The sequence below is a fragment of the Spermophilus citellus genome (assembly GCF_964194105.1).
Source record: "Spermophilus citellus genome assembly, chromosome: 6".
Lineage (NCBI taxonomy): Eukaryota > Metazoa > Chordata > Mammalia > Rodentia > Sciuridae > Spermophilus > Spermophilus citellus.
Genome location: NC_138187.1, coordinates 29,042,361 through 29,058,119, shown reverse-complemented (window position 1 = coordinate 29,058,119; position 15,759 = coordinate 29,042,361). Strand labels below are relative to the sequence as shown.

The 15,759-nt window shown below is 57.7% G+C and overlaps 2 protein-coding genes across 4 annotated transcripts in view; one reads left to right on the top strand and one right to left on the bottom strand.

Annotated features, from left to right (window-relative positions):
• ORAI2 (ORAI calcium release-activated calcium modulator 2) overlaps positions 1-6,730 on the top strand; it is a 32,645-nt gene extending 25,915 nt beyond the window's left edge. For all 3 annotated transcript variants that reach the window (XM_081297337.1, XM_081297336.1, XM_081297338.1), the window contains one exon: positions 4,096-6,730. In XM_081297337.1, the coding sequence (XP_081153463.1) occupies positions 4,096-4,635 (540 nt within the window). In that variant the 3' untranslated portion in view covers positions 4,636-6,730. The remainder of the gene's footprint in view (positions 1-4,095) is intronic.
• A 4-nt stretch (positions 6,731-6,734) lies between these two features.
• ALKBH4 (alkB homolog 4, lysine demethylase) lies at positions 6,735-15,710 on the bottom strand. The gene is made up of 3 exons (XM_081297334.1): positions 15,558-15,710; positions 12,176-12,373; positions 6,735-10,865 (listed from the first exon to the last, which is right to left on the bottom strand). Exons 1-3 carry the CDS (start codon positions 15,699-15,701, stop codon positions 10,284-10,286), a joined length of 924 nt encoding a protein of 307 aa, XP_081153460.1. The 5' UTR covers positions 15,702-15,710; the 3' UTR covers positions 6,735-10,283.
• Between the last annotated feature and the right edge of the window lie 49 nt (positions 15,711-15,759).

Sequence of the window (15,759 nt, the reverse complement as noted above, 5' to 3'; positions counted from 1 at the left end):
AAAAAAAAAGAGTGTTTTCTCAAGTTTGATTTAAAGGAATGCTTGTGAGAAGTTGTTGTTTGGGTTTTTGGTGGTGCTGGCCATTGAACCCAGGGCATTTGACTTGTGCTACACCCCCAGCCCTTTTTATTTTTTACTTTGAGACAGAGTCTCGCTAAGTTGCTGAGGCTGGCCTTGGCCTTGCAATCCTCCTGTCTCAGCCTTCCAAGCCACTGGGGTTACTGGGTGGCCCGTCACTGCATAGTGTTGAACTCTTACCCACTTGAAGACTTCACAGCCTTTTGAGATTTGAAAACAAACCCTGCAAGTGAAGTTTTATGAGTGAATTCTGGAGAAGAGGAGGTGTTTTCAGACTTCAGCCCTCCGGGGTGGTGAGCAGCCACTGAGAGGCAGGAGGGGGAAGCCCAAGTCACCTGCACCTCCAGGGGCGCTGTCTGTCCTCTGCATGGCTGTGGCACTCACGCTTGCTGGTTCTAATTCATCTCTTCTCAGTGGACACAGTGTCTCCTCTTCCAGAAGTTTCCCCCTGGGAAAGCTGCCACAGCCTACGGCGTGCTGCAGACTCAGCCCAAGGGCCGGTTCTGGGAAGACGGGAAGCAACTGAGGGAGGGACTAGTGCAGGTCATCAGGGAGGGGCTGAGTTGGGCCAAGGACAGGGACAGGTGAGCCCCTGTCGGTATTCCCTGGTTAGAACTGTGAGGCTGGTCCTGGGCCCGGCAAGCACCAGTGCCCACCCCCAGCTGACGTCTTCACATTTCCCCTTCCCTAACACAGAGCCTGTGACCCTCAGCCTCCGCACAAAATCTCTGCAGAGACAAGTGCAGGGCTGGAGTCGTGGCTCAGCGGTAGAGCACTTGCCTCACACTGGTGAGGTACTGGACTGGTCCTGAGCACACATAAAAATACATAAATAGACACTGAACACACACACACACACACACACACACACACACACACAGCGCAGGGGCCTCTGACTTTTCCTGCTCTTGAGGCAGAGCCAGGCTGCTTCCTGTAAGCCCCATCTTCTGCCTTTTAGTCATCTTTGTTCCCCACCCTGGGCCCTGTGGTTTGTGAGGGCCTTTCGTTGGGCCATATCCTCTGTGGTAACAGGAACCTGCCCAAGGCCACTGAAGAAAGGCGGTTCCTCAGCCTGTGTCTTTCATCAAGGCCTCAGCCATAATTGCTACAGCTGTTCAGCTGTGGTCCACTAGGCCTACTCCATCTTCTTTTCCCTATCAAGTGTTCTGTCACCACTAATGGGAACATGAAGGGACAAGGGATAAGGTTCTCGCTCTGACACAGCAGTTGCCAAAGGAACTTGTGAAATCTTCCTTAGAGATTTTTTTTTTAAGTTTCTTGTTTGTTTTTGTTTCTTTGGTACTGAGGATTGAATCCAGGGGTGATTTACCACTGAGCTACATCCCCAGCCCTTTTTACTTACTTATTTTTTATTTTGAGAGAGGGTCTCACTAAATTTTGGAGTCTGGCCTCGAACTTGGGATCCTCCTGCATCAGCCTCCCTAGCCCCTGGGATTAAAGATGTGTGCCCAGCTTTTCTTTTCTTTTTTTTTTTTTTATATATTTTTTATTTTTTAGTTTTCGGCGGACACAACATCTTTGTTTTGTATGTGGTGCTGAGGATCGAATCCGGGCCGCACGCATGCCAGGCGAGCGTGCTACTGCTTGAGCCACATCCCCAGCCCCCAGCTTTTCTTAGAGATTTTTAAAACAGGGATGGCTCAGATAGTGGGGAGAACAATGGATAGAGGGCTTTCCTCGGCCTTCTCCCTTTCTGCCTCCTCCCCTACCACCTTTCTTGACTAGTTTCTTTCTTTTGGGTGCCTGGGGAAAGTTCTTGGTGAGCCTTAGAGACCATGGTGGGCCTGGGCTAAACCCTCCACTGGGTGGTCCGTGGGCCAGGGTGAGGTGGGGAGCCAAGGAGGACCCCCTGGGCGTGGACTTGATCTGGGGGAAGTGTGGGAGGGCCCGTTGCAAACTCCCCCTCTGGTGTGTGGTGGGCAGGTCCAGGAATGGCTGCAGGGACCTCCAGGCCCAGAGTAAGCCTGGCTTCTGGTTCCCGCTGTGGTCTTTGTCTTTCATTTAAAAATATATTTTAGGGGTGGGGCTGAGGCTTAGTGGTAGAGGGCTTGCCAACATGTGTGAGGCCCTGGATTTAATTCCCAGTACTGCAAAAAACAATAAAACAATTTTTTATTTAAGCAAAGTGTACTACATATAACCCATAGCACTGCAAAAATAAATAAAAGTGTAGTACATCAATATATTTTAAAAATTGTGGGGTGCAGTGGTGCTCGCCTATAATCCCAGCTCTTTCAGAGGCTAAAACCGGAGGATTGAAATTTTTTTTTTTTTTTAAAGAGAGAGTGAGAGGGGGGGAGAGAGAGAGAGAGAGAATTTTTTAATATTTTATTTTTTAGTTCTCGGCGGACACAACATCGTTGTTTGTATGTGGTGCTGAGTATCGAACCCGGGCCGCACTCATGCCAGGCGAGCGCGCTACCGCTTGAGCCACATCCCCAGCCCGGAGGATTGAAATTTTGAGGCCAGCCTGGAAAAATTAGGAAGACCCTGTCTCAAATAAAAAATTTAAAAAGCTGGGGATGTAGCTGAGTGCTAGGGTGCCCCTCGGTGCAACACCCAGAACATGAAAAAGTAAATATTAAGTATTGCAGGGGCAAGTGTAGCTCGGAGCGGAGCAGTCGCCTGGCACGCGCGAGGCCCTGGGTTCCATCCCTAGCACTGCCAAAAACAACTGGGTACTGTGGAAAGACTTAGGGCGGAGGGGCGTGGCCCAGCAGTGGAGTGCATGCCCAGCACGCAGGAGTCCATGGGTTCCACCCCCAGCACCACCACAGGGTAACCTCGGCTTAAAACAAAGCCCTGCACCAAGCTCCGCCACTTGCTCTTTCATCCCCATGCTGCTCCTGCACAACTTGTCACAGCCCTTCATGATGTGTGCACCCCAGACGCTGCACACAGGGCCCTGCACCTGTGACGCCAGCACCCTGCCCACCTAGCCTTCTTGTCCACACTGCCCACCCTGTTCCTAGTCTAGAGCACCTGCTTTTCCCTGCACTTTTTTTTTTGGGGGGGGGGGATACCGGGGATTGAACCCAGAGGCACTCAGCCACTGGGCCTCGCTTTTTTGCTGAGGCTGGCTTTGAACTCCCGATCCTCCTGCCTCAGCCTCCTGAGCCGCTGGGATTACAGGCGTGCACCACCCACCCAGCTCTCAGTTTTTTGGTTTTTTTTTAATATTTATTTTTTGATTTCAGGTGGACACAATATCTTTATTTTTTTTATTTTTATGTGGTGTTGAGGATTAAACCCAGTGCCCCGTGCATGCCAGGCCAGCATGCTACTGCTTGAGCCACATCCCCAGCCTTTTTTTTTTTTTTTTTAGTTGTAGATGGGCACAGTATCTTTCTTTATTTATTTTTATGTGGTGCTGAGGATTGAACCCAGGGCCTCACACACCCGAGGCAAGTTCACAGCCCCAGCCCCTCTCTGCACTTTTGATCTCAGCTGAGAGGCGCACCTGTGCTCTCTATAGGAGGTGTCCAGGTGGGCAGCTCCAAGTAGCCTCCATGTTCACTTTTCTGAAAGGTCAGTTTTTATGTGTTTAAACAGCCATTGCTTTTCGGCTAAGCCGCTTCTCGGCCTGACTCTGGTTTCAGTAGCAAAGCCACATGCTGCCAGCCTGCTCTCAGGGCAGCGTGGCCTCACCCAGCTGTGGCTTTGCACCCAGGTGCCTACTCTGTGCCCCTGTGAGGTGAGGCCCTTTCCCCGCCACCTCCACCCCTCTACATTTTCACTCATCTGTACTTTTCAGGTTCGTGAGAGCTTTTTTAGTTATAATCAGAAAAAAAGGAAAGTTTGAAATAGGTGAACAATGAGGAGGGTGCCCTCTGGGCTCTGAGGGCTCTCTGTATGGCTGAGTCCCACGGCAGGTGAGTGTGGGTACCTGTGGCACTGCCCCCTCAGCCCACCCAGCCCAGCCCTCTGGCCCATAGGAAGCCATGGCGAGGTGTAGCCCTGCCCACCTGGCCCCACCCCCCCACTGTGCCTCGACAGGTGGCCATGGTGGAGGTGCAGCTGGAGACGAAGTACCAGTACCCACCGCCGCTGCTCATTGCCTTCAGCGCCTGCACCACAGTGCTGGTGGCCGTGCACCTGTTCGCCCTGCTCATCAGCACCTGCATCCTGCCCAACGTGGAGGCTGTGAGCAACATCCACAACCTCAACTCCATCAGCGAATCGCCGCACGAGCGCATGCACCCCTACATTGAGCTGGCCTGGGGCTTCTCCACCGTGCTGGGCATCCTGCTCTTCCTGGCTGAGGTGGTGTTGCTCTGCTGGATCAAGTTCCTTCCCGTGGATGCCAGGCTCCAGCCTAGCCCCGTGCCAGGCCCAGGGGGCCACACAGGCTGGCAGGCTGCGCTGGTGTCCACCATCATCATGGTGCCCGTGGGCCTCATCTTCGTGGTCTTCACCATCCACTTCTACCGCTCACTGGTGCGCCACAAGACAGAGCGCCACAACCGGGAGATCGAGGAGCTTCACAAGCTCAAGGTGCAACTGGACGGGCACGAGCGCAGCCTGCAGGTGGTGTGAGGGCTGCGCAGTCGCCTGGGATGGCACCACCCACTGTACCAGAACGGCCGCGGCAGGGCTTCCAGAAATGCAGATGCTCGCCAGGCTGCTGGATGCGGCCAGGCAGGCCCCGACCAAAGTCTTACTCCTGTCTCGATGCCAAAATAACCCGGAAGCCTGGGCCGGCCCCTCAGAACATGGCACTGCGGTGACGCGGGAGGCTGGGTTGCCAAGAGCTGTGGGCAGAGGAAGCCCACGGGTCCCCTCATGGGCTCTGTGCAGCACAGTGAGCAGAGAGTCTCGGAGACCAGAACCTGTGGCCAGCAGGGCCAGGGTCGTGGGTTCAGAGGCGGACCTCATGACCACTTGCCAGTGCATGGCTCCCCGAGGTTGGACAGGGCTGGGCCACTGAAGGGCACAGGACTCGGCTTGGCTTGGTGCTCCCCTCCTGGCCCTGGAAGGAGTGGGGCGGCCTGGCGGGGACGGGAAGTGGGAGCCTGGCGCATACGTTGGCCCCACAGGTGTGGGGGTGCTGCTGGGGTGAGGCTGCAGGGCCTACAGGAGACTTCCCAGGCTCAGGCCCCGTTCCCAGGGCAGGTCAGTGTCTGTGGGCATCCTGCATGATGCCCTGCTAAGAAGCTGAGTTCACTGGGGGCTCCAAGGCGTGCCAAGCTCAGACAGTCTTTGCCAGCAGCCTGGAGCCTGGCCACACTGATTTACTGAGGCCACCAGAAGAGGAAAAGGCCCCCACCTGTCCAGAGGCTCCACCTCTTGACCACTAGAGGCCTGAGCCAGAGTGAGCCACTGCTTTGGGCTGCATTAGCAGCAGGCTGGGCACTGGAGCCATCCTGGCCTCCTGTGGCTCCGAATGCTGAGAGGAGATAGCCTTGGGTGTCAGCAGGGCCACTGACCCTGCTGGGCCTGTAGCAACCCAGTGTGGCCTCCTTGTTAGGACACTGTGCAGCCACAGGGACGGCAAGGGCCCCAGTGCACCCCTGCTGGGCCCGCCAGGTCTTGGGGACACAGATTCCCTCCCTGTTTACACACTGTGCAGTGTAGGGCTGGCGTCACCAAGGCATCTGGTAGATCCTGCCCACGCTGCTGGCGTGCCCATCAGTGCTACTGCATGAGCTCCCGTGGCACGCACAGCACCTGAGCTGCTCTGAAACCATGTTTACCCCCTTTCCAGCAGCAGCCTGGAGAGGGGCGCCTCGTCTCTTGTTCTGTACATAAACGGCCACTGGCTTCGTGTTCTGTTTACCTTCCTTAACAGCTTACTGTGGGCTCTGGGCCGGGCTGTGGGTCCTGGAGGGCCTGGTGAGGTCTCTGGAAAAGAGACATGCTATTGAGAATGGAATCCTTGACACACAGTTCTGAGATGCTGAGGGGCCGTTGGGAATCTGCCCAGGGAGCCTGAACACAGTGTCCCCTGGGCAGAGGGTGCCTCCACCCCTACAGGCATCTCTGCTCCCCTGGATCCCTGCTGAGGAGGCCCTCATGTTTGCTCTGCTCACGGGTGTGGGCATCACTGCAAGATGCTGCTCACGTCCTGGCAGGGGTGAGATGGGCTGGCCCTTCTGAATGAGCGGCTCCCAGACCTGGGAGGGACAGAGGGCTTTTCCTCTGGCTGGAGCCTTTTGAGGCTCCTGATGCCACTTTCCAGAGCCATCTGGTACCCCTGTCCCCAGGGCACCCAGCTCCTCAGGCTGGGCCACCTGCCCCAGTGCTGGCGGGGCAGGTGCTACCCTGGTCCACAGGCGCGCTGGCCTAGCAGCCCAGACACCAGGTGCCTGTGCTGTCCTCGCGGTGCCTGTTCAGATTTGGGGCGAACAGCCTCTGAGGGAAGAGAGATGACCCTGCGGGAGGGGAACCTCAGGGCTGCCCTGAGCTTGTCCCAAGATGGGGATAACCTGCCACTGGGAGTGGCACAGAAACCTCAGCGTGGCAGGCTGGAGGATGGGGGGACAATCAGGCTACAACTTCAGTTTCTGGAGACGTAACCTGATTTTGCAAAGTGTAGCCTCGGCCTGATGACAGGCACTGGGGCCACCCCGGAGCCAGCACAGGCTTGCCCTGGTTTTGTTTAGCGTCCTTCCTGGGGCTGAGCCGAGAGCCCGCAGGCCCCTGGCCCGTGCGAGTTGCAGGGTGTTTCTGGTGTAGAAGGGCAAAGGCTGGTGTCATTAGTATGTTCTCCGAAGGTCTGTCGAGGACAGACTGCGTGAGCCAGGTGGGTGGAGGCTCACCGCAGCCAGCGTTGGTGCCACTGGTTACATATGTGTGACGCTTGTGCAGATCATGCAAGGTGGCCTGACTCTGTCCTGTGCATGGATTTTTAACGGTCACCCTGGATTGGATGGAATAAACCAGTAAAGCTGCTCCAACCTCCCTGTGTCTTGGTGGGACGCCCTGGTCTTTCCTGGCTGCTGTGCCAGGAACCCTCAGCCTGGCCTGGGAGTCCTGGAGCCCACCGGCCTTCTGCTGCCCCAGGCCAGGGTCCTGACAGGCTGCCCCACCGAGGGGCATGGAATTCCCTATAATAGATAGGCAGGGTGCTGGGACAGAGGCCTGTGCCAGTAGAGCCCTAAAAGGACCCTGCAGCTCGGTGGCCTCTGCTCTTTTCTTCCCCAAGGGGCTCTTTTTCTGGAAACAGTGTAAGGAGCTGGGTAGTTGGCTGCCAAGGGAACCCTCTGGACAGTCAGCTAAAGGTCCCCAATTCCTCCAGGAGATGCACTACTGAAGCTCAGGTCCCTTGGGTCCCTGTGGTCCTGGGTTCATTTAGCCTAGTGGCACTGACAGAAAGGCACCCAGAAATTCTGTTTGGGAACAGTTATCCCCTGGGGTAGAGGCCCCCTCCTTCCAGGAGAGATTCCTGTCCCTTATTAATCCTTCAGCCTGGAAGCTGCTGGAAGCAGGCACAGCAACCTGTGCCAGCATGCGGAGACTCTCTGGCAGCACCACATCCTGCCAACCAGAGAGCTAGGTGGCTGAGACCCAGAGGGTGGCTCCCCAGGGCTCGGCACCGAGCCCTAGCCAGCAAGTGGGCCTTCCAGCGGACAAGTGAGCATTGACAGTGAAGGCCACCCTTTCCTTCAAGGAAAAATGTTCAGAAAGATGGGACCCTTCCCTACCCGTGTGGCAAGCTGCCACCTGCTCTGTGGACCTCTTCTGTGGGGACCCCAGAAGGCCTGCGTAGTGGGACCACCCAAAACCCAGCAGACCCAATGAGAGACTTCTGTCCCCAACTTGGTGTTTACTTTGTTTTTTCTGGTGTTGGGGATGCGTTCTGGGCACCTTCTCCACTACTGAGCTACATCCCCAGCTGTCCTGACTCGGAGGCCTCTGGAAGGATGAGGGTTCTGGCATCAAGGGAAGGCTGAGCGCAGAGACCCCTGCCATGTCCATTTAGGATGTGCCAAGTCCTCTTTCCAGCCTGTGCTGCTCTCCACACTTGGGCTGCCGTGGGCCACCCTAGAGGCCGCTTAGTTCAACACACACCAAGGCGGGGAGACCCCAGAGTTCAGCCCGAGGCAGGACCACCAGGTCTCACCACATAAGCTGCACCAAGCTCCCTTCAGGTCTCTGCACGGCAGCAAGCCGAGGGTGCCCGCTGAGCCACCAGGAAGGGTACTGCTGACCTCTCCTGAGGCCGTCCACAAGAGCCTTAGGACAGCCCAGTCCGCATGGCCTGTGCCTGGTCTGTAGGGAGTGTGCTGGAGGGAGCAGACCCAGGCGGCCACCCAGTGCAGAGACAAGGGACCTCAGTACCCCCGATGGCAGCTGCTGGGGACCAGCCCTTCAGAAACACACGGGCAGTGGTGCTGGGAGCTGGGTCGTGGCGCACCCCACAGCCTGGGCTCTCCAGTCCCAGCATGCTGGGTGACAGGAACGTCCCATCTTGGGAGCAGCTCCAGGGACAGGCTCAACTCTGGAGGTCATCAACATGACTGTCACGTAATGGGACTTTCCCAAGCATCTCGTGCAGGACTGCAGGAAGGGTCACTTGGAGTGCATGGCAAGCACTGGGCCAGTGGGCGGGTCTCCTGGCTGCTCGGCTTTGAGCCTTTCTGTGCCTCTCCCTGTGAGGTCTCAGTGTCACATTTCCCAAACACACACTGCCCTCCCTTACTGCCACATCCTGTCCCAGGCAAAGGCTCTGCAGAGCCCCGACAGGAGGACAGTCACACACCTGCCATCTTCTGGCTCCGTGAGTAGACGGGTGGCAGCCACGGGGGCCAGGAGCCAACTCCAGCTGCTGGGCACTGGGAAGCCTCCTTGGTCTCTGCAGGGTTCCCCTAGTTCGGCAGCAGCTCAGCAGCTGGACACTGCTTCACAGACAGCACCTGCCGACTCAGCTATTCTGGATGACCCCAGAGAGCAGTGCCGGTCCCCTTTCCTGGGAGGTGATGCGTCCCTGTTCCTCTAAGGTGGCTCCCATCACATAGCCATAAGCCAAGACAAGGGAGGGGGCTGCCATATGGGTGTGGGAACACCGCCACCCCCTCAGTCATGGGTGAATGGGGCAGCTGCCCTATGCAGGTAAGCACCCACACAGTAACGCCACCAAGCGCACAACCTCGAGGCATCCTGGGGGGTAAGGGCCCCTACCTTTTAAATCCCAATGTGAGAATGTGGGAGGGGGCAGGCTTTCAGATGTCCCTGCCCAAGCCCCCACCCCAGGGGGTCAGCATGACCCAAGCTGGGCCCAACTCAGAAGTTGCTGCCACCTTCTGAACTTCAGATCTACCACCAGTGACTCTTCAGTCCAACGTGCCCCCAACAGAAGGGCTAGATGGCAGGGTGTCTGGAAAATTCATTCAGAGGAACAGATAAGAAAACATTTTACACCAAACTGTTGACAAGTCAACCCAAACGGTGGCCACAGTGCAGGCACAGGGGAGACCTCAGGCTCTGTCCCATCAAAAGCAGCTCCCCATATGCTAGAGGCTGAGGTAGGAGGATCACATGTTCGAGACCAAACTGGGTAACTTAGAGGTTATCTCAATATTAAAAAAGGCTGTGGCTCAATGGTAGAGTGCTTGCCTAGCACATGCCAGGCCCTGGGTTCCATCCCCAGTGCTACAAAAAAAAACAACTAGCAGCTGGGCAGGGCCTAAGGCACATGCTGCCCGTGACAACGGGATCAGGTCAGATGGCTTCTCTCAAAACCTAATGAGGGCCAGGCATGGAGGTGCACGCCTATAATCCCAGTGACTCAGGAGGCTGAGGCAGGGGGATTCCAAGTTCAAAGCCAGCCTCATCAACTTAGTGAGGCCCTGTCTCAAAATAAATATAAATATGGAGGGCTGGGGATGTAGCTCAGTGGTTAAGTGCCCCTTGTTCCATCTCCAGTTCAAAAAAAAAAAAAAAAAACCTTAGTGAAGGGAGTTGGGTGCAGTAGTGCACAGCAATAATCTCAGCTACTTGGAGGCTGAGGCAGACTGCCAAGTTCAAGGCCAGCCCTGGCAACTTAGCAAGACTGTGTCTCAAAATAAAAAATTAAAAAGGGCCTGGCCGTAGCTCAGTGGTAAACCACCCCTGGTTTCAGTCCCCAGCACCACACACACAGAAAAGGAGCCCCGACACAGGCTCCCATTTCAGTCCCGGGCCGTGGTCAGTGCTGGGGCTGGACTCTGGCCAGGCCCTGCTCGGGCTCCTGCCCGGGATGCAGCTCACACGGGCCTGCCTTGGAAGGAGAGTGCCATTTGCAGGAGCTCTCGGCCCAGGTCCTGCTGCGCGCCCCCGGGACCGAACTCGGCTGACAGCTCCCTGAAGGTGGCGCAGACACGGCGGGCCTCAATGTGCCTGCGGTGGATGGCGTGTGTCCACTGGTGGCGTGCGGCCCCAGTGAGCACCAGCAGGGACCGGCAGGGTACAGGGATGGCCACCTCCACCTCCTGGCACGGGACGGACCTGCTGGGGGCGATCACGCTATCCCCAAGGGCCTCGGCAGAGGGGGCTGCGCAGAGTAGCAGGCTGCCAGGTGCCTCCCGGTGCATGGACACCACAGTGGGGGACAGGAGGTTGAGGCTCACCAGCCGCTCCCCCCACAGCCAGGCGTCGTCCAGGTGGGGGTCAATGGCAGAGCCCCGCTCGGGGCAGTAGTCCAGGTTGCACTGCTCGACGGGCTGGAAACCCTCCAGCCCGGGGTACAGCCCCATCCTCCGCACCACCTCGCGGCTGAAGCTCGGGAGGCCGCAGAAACCCGCCATCTTTAGCTTCTGTTTCCGAAAGTTGACTCTGGGGCCGTAGTCCTGAGGGCGGGACAGAAGGGTCAGAAGCCAGGTGGGCTGATGTAGGGCATGCTGAAAACAGGGAGAGGGCGCCGGCCAGCCTGCTGGCGTGGGGAGATGGTGGCAGGGGCAGCGCGGGCTCAGAAGCTGGACGCATTCTGAAGGCAAGGCTGACGGGAGTCACCAAGATGGCCGGGAGTCAGCACAAGCCGCAGGGCCGATGGCCTTGGCCTGAGCAGGAGGAGGCGGATTCAGAGGTGAGGACTCTGGGCGAGACTCGGGGCTCAGACCTAAGGGCCCCCTCAGCCTGGCCAGGGGCATGAGGCTTGCCAAGAGCAAAGCCACCCAGGTGGGGCCCCCAGCCTCAAGGTCAGGGAAGAGGAATCAGCCTGGGGGGGTGGGGAACCAAGGGCTGCTGGGACCCGAAGTGGACAAAGAGCCTGTCCCTGAGCAGAGAGCCTGGCTCTGCAGGCAGAAGAGGCCTAGAGGCCTGAAACCTGAGGAAACGGGAGGTGGGGACTGAAGACAGAGGGACCCGCCACACTCCTGCTAGAGACCAGGCTGCCAGGGGCTGCAGTGCCAGTGGAAAGGGCCCGGGAGGGCAGACACTGGAGCAAGGGCTTCTGCCAGGGAGAGGGGCCTCAGCACCAGCATCCACATGGGGACAGTGCTCTCCACGGGGGCGGAGGGGACAGCGAAGGCAGGCGAGGAGCAGCAGTGAGTGGCAAGGCATCCTGGGAGCCAGAGCAGGTGAGCACGGTTCAGGGAGCAGCCTAAGCAGGGCACATCCTCCAGCTGGCTGGATGTCACCAGTGAGGGAAAGAAGGTTGAGGGTGTCCAGGGAAGCAACCATCAGAACCAGCTATGTATGGAGGCTGGATGAGGGGAAGTAAGGAGGGAGGTGGGAGGGTGGACGTAGGCCCTGAGGGCTGGAGATGGAGGGAACAAGCAAGCTGGCGAAACAGCAGGAGGAAAATGAGGAGGGACACTGGCCCTGCTGAGGGCAAGTCAGGAGTGCCAGCAGAATGTGCAAGATAAGGGATGTGATGGGAGGGGGCGGTGCCTGGCAGCCCCAAAAGGCGAGGATCGCTGTCCAGAACTCGCCTGTGACATCCCACCCCAGAGCCCACTGTGCAGAGGGGCATGGCAAGCCTTGCGGGGAGTCTGAGCAGGCCCAGATGCTGGATGCACCCTCCTCGGTGGCACTGGCTGCCCATGTCCCACCCAGGGATCCGTGAGGCGTGGCTGCAGAAGAGGTGAGCTATGGGTCCCCAGCAGCACGACTGTCCCATGGCCTAGGCCAGCCCTCAGCATGGCTTAGGGCACCGTACCTGCTTCCTCCGCCCCGACTGAGAAAGCTTCCAGGGGTCGCGATCCATCAGACGCACCATCTCGGCTTCTTCCTCCCTGGTCACGAAGTCCTCGATCAGGGTCACCCCTGGAAATGGGAAGGCCCAGCCCTCGAAGTCAGAGTCCTCAGCCCCCACGGCCCAGCCAGAGTCCGAGCAGTAAAGGAAATGGTGTGTTTTCTGCAAAGAAGAGACAGGTCCTGTCACTCCTGCGGCCTTCCTCAGGGGGTACACGCTCACCCTGGCACCTTGGGAGACCCCACCCAGAGGCCACCTTGGAGGGGTTTCAAAGGTGTCTCCCTCCCTTGAAGCCACCTGGGAGGGCAGCAGGAGTCTAGAGACGCCCCTGGGGAAGGCCCAAGAAAAAAGGGACGGAGAGGAAAGAAGGAGCCAGAAACCAAGGCGCAGATTCAGTTTCCCGCTCCACCCTCCCTGGCCCTGTTCTACTCTCCACTTGACAGAGGAGGCTCAGCAAAGTTAAGGACCTAGCCCAAGGTGCAAAGCCAGGGAGCGAGCACTGTGTCACCGGTGGCATCACCTGTCCCCCCAGCCTTGCAAGAGTAATAGGACAGGACCTAAGTGAGAGTATCCAAGCCAGGCCTGGGCTCTGAGGAACATGCTGAGCCTGAAGCTGAGCCCTGGCTGTCTCAAGGAGCCCAGGGGACACACCCTCTCCAGCAGAGCTCCTGTCCTCTGGGCCCTAGAGGTCCTCCCTGGAACTCTCCTTCAAAAAAGGGCCAACCTGGCCGGCCATCCTCAAGGGGAGTGAGCGGCTGGCTGCCTGCCTCTCTGCCCAGTGATGCCCACCCATCGCAGATCAGGAAGGGTCCTTGTTCCCTGTGTTTAAGAATAAACACCGAGAAACACCATGGCAAGTGTAGAAAGCAAGCTGATTTGAGAAAGGGACAGAGATGTCTCCAAAGAGAAGAGGCCAGAGCTGGGTGTCTGTGGGAGGAGTGGCCTCATCTCTTATAGACCAGGACCCCCCTTTTAATTACTGTCTTCTCCATGTTGGAGTCTAGGGTAGGAAGGAGGGGAGCAGGAGGCTAGCCCTCAGCCTCCCCTTGGCCTTTCTTTGATAACCAGTGGTCATCCTCTGGACCCGGATCATTCATCACCTATATTGACTACTTGACCTTTGCCCCCAGCCTCACCAGGACCAAGAAGTCCCTCATCCTGGGAGTCCCAAGCCTCATCCAGGATGACCAGCCTTGCCCTGTCCCTGCTCTGACCTGGGCATTCATCTCAGTCTCCTCATCCTCACTTGGGGTGACCCACCTCGACACCCCTCCACCCTGGCTGGCTCTAGACCCCTCAAGTCCCTCTGCCCTGCCGCCACCCCTGGGGCTAGGAATGCTCTCAGTCTCCCTGGCCTGGAATCTTCCTAAACCACAGCCCCTCCTCCTCTTCCTCCTCCTATCGGGCCCCACCCCATCCCTGCAGCCTCACTGCCCAAGGCCATTCTCCCCCAGCCCCTCTCCACTGTGTTGACCTTGGTCATCAGTCGCCTGGCCAATACCTCAAAATGTTTCCTTGGCCTTGGATACACTGTTCTCTCCTGACCCTCTTTGTGCATGAAAAGTTAATAAAATCGCTATTGGCCTCCATGGCACTCAAGATCTTGGAAGGATCAATCTAACTGAATCCCTAGCCAGCTCTAAGGAGGAGGCAGCAGAAACATCCCTCTGTGTGGGACACAGGCACAGACATGTGGAGGAGCTAGCCAGGGCCACCTGGTGGGCCTCAGTCCTGGCCTCTACAGCCTTAGTTCTTCTACTCCTGGGGTCTCTTCTCCTCTTAAGCTCCCCCTCCAGCCTCCAACTCCAGCTAGTCACATCCTGAGCCTTGGACCACCCTCTCCCCCCTGTTTGGGCCCCTCACATAGGACACACTGAAACCAGGGAGTCTCCTGGCCATCTTGCTCTCCTTGTCCCACCACCATCAAGTCCGGACACTGTGACCTCCACAGGGCCACAGGGCCATCTCTCCACACCCAGGGTCACTGCACACTTCAGACCTTCTGCACTTAAATACATTCACACTGTTGGGCAGCTGTCACCACTGTCCATCTCCAGCACCCCTCCTTTTTGCAAAACTGTATCCATTAAAACACTAACTCCCCATCCTCCCCTCCCCAGCTCCTGGTAACCTTCATTCCACTTTGTGTCTCTATGACTTTGACTACTTGGGGTTCCACATATAAGAACAGGCACCCAGTATGTGCCCACTTGTTGTTTTGTTCTTTTGATGCTGGGGACTGAACCCAGGGCCTCACACATGCCAGGCAAGCACTCTACCACTGAGTCACAACCCCAGCCCACATCTGGCCTTTTGAGACTGGCTTATTTCACTCAGCATAATATCCTCAAGGTCATCCCCAGTTCGGCATGTGTCAGGCTTTCCTTCCTTTTTAAGGCTGAATAATGTCCATTGTATGAACCGCCCACATTTTGCTTTTCCACTCATTTTGCTTTTCCACTCATCTCTTGATGGACACTTGGGTGGCTTCCACCTTTTGTTATTGTGAATAACACTGCTACAGCAGGATGAACAAAGGTCTCAAAGTCTCACTTTCATTTCTGTTGGATGTAGACACCAGAATGGGATTGCTGGATCATTTGGTAATTCTAGATTAAATCTGTGAAGCACACCACACAGTCTTCCACAGGACCATGGACACTTTTACCATCACATTGGCCCCTCCACTCCGGGATCCTTCCAAAATTCACATTTCACCTTATAATTCCTTTAAAACCCTCCAGGAGCTCTCCAGGGTCTTCAAAACAAGTCCACCTGCTTCAGAGGACACGGGGCCTCTGTCCTCAGGCCCCTTTGAACTCCCCAGCCTCCTCTCCCTCACTCCAGCACCATCCTCGTTCCCAGCACACGCACGACCCCAGGCCTCTACCCAAGCAGGTCCCCTGGCCGGAGCGCCTGGCAGCCACCTGCAGCATTGCCAGGCACCGAGTTCTCGAATTAGTGCCTCCTCTCCCGTTTCCGTGCAAGGTCTCCGGGCATCGCTGGCCGGGCATTCGGCACCCACCGCCCTTTCCGCGTGTCTCCCTCGTGCTGTGGAGCCCCGAGGGGCCAAGGCGAGCTGCGCTGACAGATCCCCCCCCCCCCAAAATCCCTGAGGAGGGCTGCGGGCCGACCCGCCCACGTCGCAGCCGCCTCCCACTCGCCATACCACTTCTCCAAGCCCCCATCCTCGGGCCCCCAGCGCCCCTACCTCGGGCCCCCAGCGCCCCTACCTCGGGGACCCCTGGCAGGCTCCGACCCCGGCCCGCATCAGGGCCGAGCTGGGCCTCAGTTTCCCCATATGGAGAACGTAGTCCATCTGAGTGGCCCCTCTCCCAGCCCTTACCTGCGGGGACAGCTGCCAAGGCGGGTCACCGCAGCGCTGCCCCTCGCAGATCAGACAGGTCCGGATGCCCTTGCAGCCGCACTGCTGCAGGATCTCGGGGGCCTCTGCAGCCGCCATCGCGCCGTCCGGGCGAACAGCGCGCATGCGCGGCGCGCGGCCCGCTGGGAGTTGTAGTCCGCGCCTGCACACGGTCTCGGCTCCG